Here is a 9,023-nt window from a genome sequence, read left to right on the forward strand (position 1 = left end):
TTATGCATAAATAAAGACTTCTACACCCACAAAGCAACTCAATAATATTAGTATTGAGAATGCAGTTAATATGATAGAAATGAATGCTAATATTTGTCACATGCTTACATTTGGTAGGGGTAGATTATTAGTCTTGGTGGAGGTAGATTAATTGTTCTGACCATGGATACACAAAACTACTAGAATGGGATAGCGTCGTCATCATACCATACTGATGCAAAATCGATACGGGTATTGTACCGACTACTATATATATCATATCATTTCAATGAAAAAATGGTACAAGATTCTGCGCTGATATTTAAAACCTTGGTTGTGACTTCCCTGGTCTCAAGATTTCTCTCATAATCGACATATATGCCTTTATATGATAATTGAAGAGTTACAATTCCCAAGATAAAGATATTTTGGAACTTTAAGATATAATTGACTAGATGATTAGCTATGCTTATTAGAATCCATGCTTGGTACTCATCTATCTTAAAAATGTTGTCTTAAATCTTAACATTTTGTTGGCCGGGAAAAAACTAGTATACAAAGTCTGATCTTAAATCCTAGTTGTTAGAAAAGCTATTACACCTTTTTTTTTCCCAATTTCTTCATGCTGGGTTTGTTGGTTGGCCGGGTCAGGCCAGATTTGAACTCTCTCGAGTCAAGCCAAACCAGCTCGAAACCAGTTCCAAGCCTACGCTTGTTATATATGGTTTCTTTGGAAAAGATGGATGGGATTAAATTATGAAGAAATCCATTTGACATTTGTCTGTATTACTCTAGAGACTTCTGCATTATTTTAAGTTCCTCGAGGCTTTAATATTGCGTTTAATATTGGTAGAATAAGGTTGGGTTTGGTTAGGGAGTAAAGCAAGGATGAGACTTGGGATGAGACTTGCACTTATCAAACAATCTTAAAACAATAAATTAATAGCCGACCCTTCATTGACCGAGCTATTAACTTTAGTCCATGTTGACTGGGATCATAACATCCACCCCAAGTTTCAAAGTTTTTTAAATCCTCGACCCTCTCACAGCTGTACATACTTATTCTCAAATATGTGCACAATTATAAGTAACGGTGTATATACATATATATGTGTATGCAAGGATAATATAATTATGTGCAAGAAGAATATAACTTTGTGCTTGTGCATGGAGAATATAATTGTATGCAGGATTAAAAATTAAATGATAATAGTTGGAGGACCTCGCATCAAAGTATGGTGAAAGATAAAATCGGGTGTTGATCATAATCTTAAAATGCTTCACATAAACAGCATATAATTATGCAATAGTTATAGCTTTTTCAAAGTGAATTCTCTCATATGCTATTTCTGTCATAAACGCTCTAGCTTATGTTGGCCACTTTTTTATCAATTGATAAAACCACCTTTTATCTTCACCTCGCAACATTTTACCCTAGCTCACTCTTAGCAAGATGTCACTTGTCGCTCTTCATAGAACTTATGATGCCATTTTTTTCTAGTTGGAGCATGAATGCTGCAACAACTCAAGATCTCACCTAAAAAGACTAGCTGAATGGTATTTTTTGAGGTTCCTTAGTTCTGCATAAGTATTAAAATTTTTTCCAGTGAATAACTAATATAGGACTAAACATACGCCCACACGGATCTTCATACTCTCTCCATTTAATTCATGACGTCTTTGTTGGACTAAGAGTCCAAATCCATACAAATTAATTACAAGTACCACGATCGGCTCGTGGTCAGCTTTCATGAATCCGTGCTGTAGTGTCCCCAAGTGCACATCCACTTCTAGCTTTACTAAATAAAAAATCTATTTTTTTTTCATAATGAACCTTATCTATTTGGATGTCAAATCTATGTTTGACCTTTTTATCCTCCCTAAAAGACTTTAAGTAACCCTAACCTTCCTTTGGATTCGATAATATTTATACCAATGCCACTATTGACCACCATCAGATCACTCTCTCCCTCTCCCACAACATCTTAACCATCCACTCACCTTCCACATCACTTGTTCTTGTGACAAAGAAAAAATTTAATCAAATTTCTCAATCTAGCTCCTCCTCTCTCCCTTAGATCAACCTCTCACCCCTAATACTAGCCCTTCTCTTTGTCCCATAATCTTAGCCTTTCACACAAAAAAAAAAAAAAAAAAAAAACTATCCGTATTAAATCTCCATCATCTACATTCTCAATCCTCACGTTATACCCCTTAGCCAACAGTACATGACCATCTCAAATTCATCGTAACTTTTAAATCCATTTACATTGAATCATAGTTCTCAAGTCAATCTTTCCTCTTCATACAATCCTAACCTTCCAAGAAATAAAACCAAACAAAAACACCATCTTTAAATCTCCGCCATCTACTTCTTCTATTCTCTCTTCGTATCCCCAAGCGAACAAAATCTTGCCACCTCAAGTTCATCGTATCCCTCAAGACTCTTAAGAATTCAATCACAACCTTCGAATCAATGGTTTACCTCTATACATATACAAGTGCATCATTGAGCCCACACCATCGATTTCATATCCTTAGCCTTATGCAACAGTTTGGATCATCAGTATAGAATTTTATGCCCTATTAAAAAATAAAAAGAGCACAAGTTTGCAAGAAGCCTACGCTTAGCTTGAGGAGCCGCAGCAATCCCAAAAGCGGCAGTGCCGTCTTGACCCACTCCTTCGCTTAGATCCGACCGTAGCCACTTGACACCACCAAGCTCCTTTTTCTATCATGGAGAAGAGGGTCCAAGAAGAGGGAGCCAACCAAAAGAGGCATAGATTTTACTTTAGCTACAAAAAATCTACAAAAATTTATATTTTTAGTAATTTGGAACACTCAGAGAATTTTATATTAGCTTAGATCTTCGCTTCGAGACAATGGCCTACAGAGGCAGTTACTGAAACAATAGGAAAGGAATTTTTAATTTGATCTGATTGGGGTCTTAGCGTCATGCATGACGCATTCCAACATCCTCCAACTCTCCAGAAGGGTCTTGCATTCGCTCCACATGAGCTTCTCTCTTCCAAAAGCATGCTCCTTTCTTAAAAATATACAAGGACAGGATCTTGTGAGCTTATAATACTGCCATAAGATATCATACTTTTTTTTTTTTTTGATAGAATGATATGACAATTTGAACAGAATATTAACTAACTTTATTGGATAGTAGCAATAATAATAATAATTATTATTATTTAGATTGATAACAAGCTAATTTGCATTCTACCAATAAAATATCAGTAGCAGCAATGGTACCAGTAGTAATAATAATAATAATAGTAGTAGTAGTAATAATTATTTATAATCCAAATAGGTAACTCATAAGAATTTTTTTTTTTTTTTTGATAGAAATGCATATGAAAATCTAATTTTTTGATGTGCATATTTGTTTTTTGGTATAATTCTAATGCCATGAGATGAAGGATACTACTACTCACTGCTCACTTCTCCGACAGACAGCCAGCTCAGGAGAAAGGGTCGATTTCTTTCCCTCAATTCCAGGACAAAATTCATACACTCCAAACGCCCTTAAATAACTGATGATACAATACCCCCAGATCTTCGCCACCTAAGCTATCGACAGAATGAGAGCCGTACACCTACTCAAAACTTAATTTCGATTTGAAAAATAACGGCTATGATTAGAATTATGGATTACGTGGCAAAATCTAAGAGAAATCTATAAAAAATAATCCATGCGAGCTTCTATAAGATGAGAGATCCTGCTCTTCTTACCGAAGAAGAGGCGAAGAAGAAGGGAAGAGAGAGAGAGAGAGTGAGTGAGAGGGCCTCTCTCCGAATTCTGGGGTTAGGTTTCGGGTTAGGATTTCCGAGCTTTCTAGGTTTTTTTGCCGGAAATGGGTGACGGCGGCCGCGGCGTGTCTGCCCTGTGCGACCACTGCGGCGAGGCGGCGGCCGTGCTCTACTGCTGCGCTGACACGGCGAAGCTCTGCCTCCCCTGCGATGGCCTTGTCCACGCTGCCAACGCCCTCTCCCGCCGGCACGGCCGCTCCCCGCTCTGCGACAACTGCGCCGCTGCCGCTGCCGCCGCCCTCTGCGCCGTCGACGGCCTCGCCCTCTGTCCAGAATGCGACTGGAACGCCCACTCCGCCCACCCTCGGACCCCCATCGAGGCCTTCTCCGACTGCCCCTCCGCCCTCGAGCTCGCCGCCGCCTGGGGCTTCGATCTCTCCGCAGGAAAAATCCCACCTTTTACCCCTCGGGACCAGGAGCTTTCCCCTTGTAGTAGCATTTCGGCGGCTCTTGATTCGATTCCGGCCGTCGATCCGGTGCTCGGGAATCTCCACGTCCCCTGTGCCAAGCGCCAGAAGAGCGGAAGGGGGTGGCAGGAACTACTGAGGCAGCTGGTGGAATTGGCTGGAAGGGAGCCGGTCGCTGCTCCGGTGCCGGGCGAGCTCAGCCCGAGAACGCCAAGCAATAACAATGGCGGCCAGTACGAGAAAGAGAACCGCGTGGTGGAGCATATAGGATTCACCTCGTTGCTTAATTTGGACTTATCAGCATGCGCTGGTCTCAAAGGAAATGATAGGCTTCTGGAGGATGAGGACTTGGTATGGGATTGTGGTCCTTCTGAACATGTTACTCAGGTTCGCTGTTCTTCGCCATTTCTATCAATTTAGTTCCTTTTTCATGAATCAAAGTTCCAATCTTAATTTTGAGTTGTGAGTTGTTCTTCTGGATTTATATGAATTTTGTTCTCTAGCATGCATTCTTGGATTTAGTAAAAACCAAGGGAGAAAGTCAAATGTTTGATTAAGATTTAGTCTAGAATATTAAATTAAGAGCAGGCAAATGGAGCATTATTTGTGATGTATACAATAGGAAATGCTGCTAGAGACTCTTAATTATTAATGAATAAGATATGCCACCTCCGATGCAACCTCTAAAAGTTAAGAATCTGCATAGATTCCTGCCCCCTCTGTGACTTGGGTTGTATCCTGGTACTTAACTAGCCAGGGATGAGATTGGGGTGATGCATGATGTATCAGCTCATTCTTTTGAATCATTACTCATGTTAATTAAGGAAAAAATTATAAGGCAAGCATGAAGACATAATTAGGTAACTCTATGGGAGCCTCTAGATTGGTTTCATTCGATAAGTACATTATAGAAAGACTTCTTCCATGAATGTTTTCTTCATTTTCTTCTGATTTGGGCACGGCTAATGATATTGACTAAAGCGGCTATTGGTTCCGATTCTCTTGATAATCGTCTCTTGGACGCACATGGTGAGCACATCCTGAGTGCATAGTTTTTTGAGCAAAATCCTGACTGCATGACTTGAGCGATTAGTCATTTATCGTTATGAATCTCTTACAATACTATGTTTGCGAGAGTTTCTCTTTATTCTAGCATTGTGTATAACAATATCCAAAGGGTAACTCCTATAAGTTATCTCAGCCATTTCATTGTCCATCATGAATTAGGCCCCGTTTGGGAGAGCTTTTGGAGGGCCAAAAAGCACTTTTAACCCTCCAAAAATACTTTTAGATAAAATAGAGGTGTTTAGTAAAATTTTCAAAAAGATGTTTTAGCTTTTCCAAAAAGCTAAAACATCTTTTTGGACCAAAATATCCATAATAAAATCGAATAATTACGCAAAATGTCCCTTTATAAGTATAAAAAATTAATTTATGCTAATAATTATAATATTTTACCTTTATTATTGTATTATACTATAAATATAATATTATATTACATTATATCATAACACATTGATTTGTTATGTTAAATAATTTAATACTATATTAAATTATTATGCTATAGTATACAATATTATATTACAATATTATAACAATATTATATTACATTACACTAATATTATACTTTATCACATATTTATGTATTAATACATATTATATTTTATTATACTCCGTTGTATAATACTATGTAATGTTTTTTATGGTTATTTTGTCATACCAAAAGTACTTTCTCAGTTTGTTTACTCATATGTTAAAGTTCCACCAACACTCTAGAAATGTAGTTACCAAACAACAAACAACTTTTTATAAAAGGTCTACTTTCAAAATTTCTACCGCCAATAGCTCCTCCAAACGGGGCCTTAATGGGTTACATAGTCATAAAATGATACATTAATAATATAGTTAATGGTTCACAAGGTCGGAGGTTCAAACCCTCCTAGCGAATTTTTTTCATCTATATAATGCTGGATTTGATTTCTTTTTTTTTCATCTATATAATACTGAATTTGATTTCTTTTTCTTTTTTCATCTCGATTTCGCTTCATTCAATTTCTTTTTCGTCCTGATTTTGCTCTACTTTTCTTTTTCATCTCAAGTTCTCTCCATTCAATTTCTTTTTTGGTTTGATTTCTTTTTCTTTTTCATCTCGATTTCGCTTCATTCAATTTCTTTTTCATCCTGATTTTGCTCTACCTTTTCTTTTTCATCTCAAGTTCTCTCCATTCAATTTCTTTTTTGGTCTTGATTTTGCTTCTTTGCTTTTCATCTGTATAATACTGAATTCAATTTCTTTATTATTATCAACTTGGCTCCGTTTTTCATCTCTATAATACTGAATTCAATTTCTTTTCTCATCTTGATTTGGCTACAATTTCACATTTCTTTTTTTCTGCCCTCTCCTTGCCTTTTGAGTTTAGTCTTGTTATAATCTGAATCCAATTCTATCTATGGCCTTGCAGATATGGGATTTTAATTTAGGAAGATCAAGAAATCATGATGAATATTCTCCGCACGAAGTTGGATATGGTACAAACAATGCTGGTTTTATGATTAATAGATATAGTGATCTTCGTAAAGACAGTTCCTTTGCAACTACAAAGGTGATGGATTATGTATATGACATGAATGACCCTTCAGCAATCGAGGATATCTTATCTACTCAGAGTTACCACGTATCATCTCATAATGTAAAGCATACATCTATTATATTTACTTATTGGAATGTGTAGTAACTTTGCGACATCTATGAAGTATTTATATGCTTGAGGATATCTATGTTCCAGTAGGTATGCATCTCGTTTATCAGTAAATGACCAGTAAAAGCATATAACATCAGTGATAATTTTAATCTGCTATTGTTTTCACCATCATTCTTGTTCCATCTTTTCATCATATTTCCCTGAAATATTTTTTTTTAGTCATGAATTTTATGAAGCATCGGTGTCACTTCTAAACTTCGAATTGAAACTTTTTCTTTTTTCTTTTTCTAAAAAAAGCTTACCTGGTTCTACCATTTTATAGTGGAGCATTCTTGCAGAATAGAGAAATTTATAAGTTAGTTGCGCCTTTTATTCATGTAATAAATAATGGATATTGTTAGTGCTTGAATTTTCTGTTTGTGCAATTGGGTAGCTGTTCATGATAGTTTCAGGTTTGACACTTGATTATCTTCAAAAGTAACAACTTCGATCTTAAAACTAAGTAAAAAAGCAGAAGAGAAGAGTCCATGACAAACTTTTTGGTATTGTTGTAGAAGCAACTGGATGAGCAGGTTTAGTTTGTTAATCACAGATATCCAGCATCAGAAGTCATATGGTCAAATATGCATAGTGGAAACTAGAAAGTTCAGAAATATAGAGATGACACACTGGGTAATAACAGAGTTATTCAAAACTTTCAAATCCAAAATGTCAAAGATCAATTCATTTGAATTTGATCACGGTTGAGGCTGCTGTAAATCATAAATGAGAACCAGACTAACTTAATGAAATCATAAAATGAAGGTGAGTGTGTCTTTGCTGTAATTATATAAGGTGTGGTCATCTGATCCCAGCTACTACACATTCTGTTGTGTTGCATTGGGGAAGTTTGGATGGCTGCAATATGTCTTTTATATGTCCCTATGTTCGTTTTCTGAAGGACACAATTTGTTGCAAACTTCTTTTCTTTTTTTGTACTCTGCGAAGTGTCACATGATTATACCGAGAAAACATTAGGGCGGAAAATACTTTTTCATGCAAGCAATTAAAGGATTGCTTTAAATTATTTGTTTTATGGATAATTTATCCGGGCAATGATTTTATAGATGCGGATGAAAAAAGAAAAACAAAAGCACACAGATCACTTTATTTAGAAGCAAAACTCAGATCACTCTTACTTGTGCTCCTCTCTCCTCTTCAGCTGAACATGGCAGCAAGGACTGGTAAATGGCAGAATAATGCGACCGATTCAGCAAAACCCTCCGGAACTAAGACCTTGACTGGTTATTTACATGATCCTGGACCTGTTGACAAAAGCAAGGAAATTTCCTTTGGAGAACAATCCTACTACATCAGCAATGGAACAGCAGAAGAAACTAAGAAAGCTGACAGTCAATTATTGGCTCACAACAGGGACAAGGCTATGTTGCGGTACAAAGAGGAGAGGACGAATCGCAGGCATGACATAATCCGTTATCCCTTCCCATTTGTATAGCTATTCTATGATGGAAGTTTGTCAGTGATATTTCTTACTAATAATCAATAGTTATGTAATTTTATATGTGTCTGCACAATATACAGATATGACAGGCACATCCGGTACGAGTCCCGGAAAGCAAGGGCTGATTCAAGGAAGCGGCTGAAGGGTCGTTTTGTTAGATCAACTGAGGCTTAATGGTAGTTGAAAAGGCCTTATAATGAGGCCAGCATTGGCTGTATATATTTTTCTTACTGTCGCAGCTGGTGCTGCTATTATTGTTGTCATTTAATCTGTCTCATGAAGGTTAGAATCCAGCAATTTCACTGTTTCTTGAATAGCATCTCAAATGAGCAAATGTAGTGGGGAGGGGCCACAATCTGTTTCTGGATATTTGAGCTATGATGAGTGGTGGGTTGGTCTTTCAGGCCAAGCATATCTTTAGAGAGACAAACGGGGCTGCCCAAACAATCTGAAGGTACTTTGTGGGTTGGAAAATGGGAGTTGCCTAGAATGCTTCGGGATCTATTATTTTCTGATTTTATTGGATGTATCAATTACTAGAAATGTATGAATCAGCCGTTTCAGAAAAAAAAGAGCAAATTTAGATCTCCATCATGCTAGTTTCTGGGAAAATGT

At 37.0% G+C, this 9,023-nt stretch overlaps 1 protein-coding gene and 1 long non-coding RNA gene across 3 annotated transcripts; one reads left to right on the forward strand and one right to left on the reverse strand.

Moving 5' to 3' along the window:
- The first annotated feature begins 3,541 nt into the window (after nucleotides 1-3,541).
- Nucleotides 3,542-8,727, forward strand: LOC103708085 (zinc finger protein CONSTANS-LIKE 14-like). Of its 2 annotated transcripts, XM_008792855.5 has the most exons (4): nucleotides 3,542-4,592; nucleotides 6,668-6,895; nucleotides 8,109-8,365; nucleotides 8,489-8,727. In XM_008792855.5, exons 1-4 carry the CDS (start codon nucleotides 3,843-3,845, stop codon nucleotides 8,580-8,582), a joined length of 1,329 nt encoding a protein of 442 aa, XP_008791077.5. In that variant the 5' UTR covers nucleotides 3,542-3,842; the 3' UTR covers nucleotides 8,583-8,727. The 2 variants fall into 2 exon arrangements, with proteins under 2 accessions (XP_008791077.5, XP_038989347.3); XM_039133419.3 differs by lacking the exon at nucleotides 6,668-6,895 and having other exon boundaries at nucleotides 3,700-4,592.
- Nucleotides 6,183-6,545, reverse strand: LOC149753594 (uncharacterized). The gene is made up of 2 exons (XR_016400130.1): nucleotides 6,402-6,545; nucleotides 6,183-6,284 (listed from the first exon to the last, which is right to left on the reverse strand). It is a non-coding gene; the product is annotated as an uncharacterized LOC149753594 (long non-coding RNA).
- Nucleotides 8,728-9,023: the final 296 nt, after the last annotated feature.

This window comes from Phoenix dactylifera, chromosome 4 (genome assembly GCF_051530095.1).
Source record: "Phoenix dactylifera cultivar Ajwa chromosome 4, Ajwa_hap1_PhDact_Kaust_v1.1, whole genome shotgun sequence".
Lineage (NCBI taxonomy): Eukaryota > Viridiplantae > Streptophyta > Magnoliopsida > Arecales > Arecaceae > Phoenix > Phoenix dactylifera.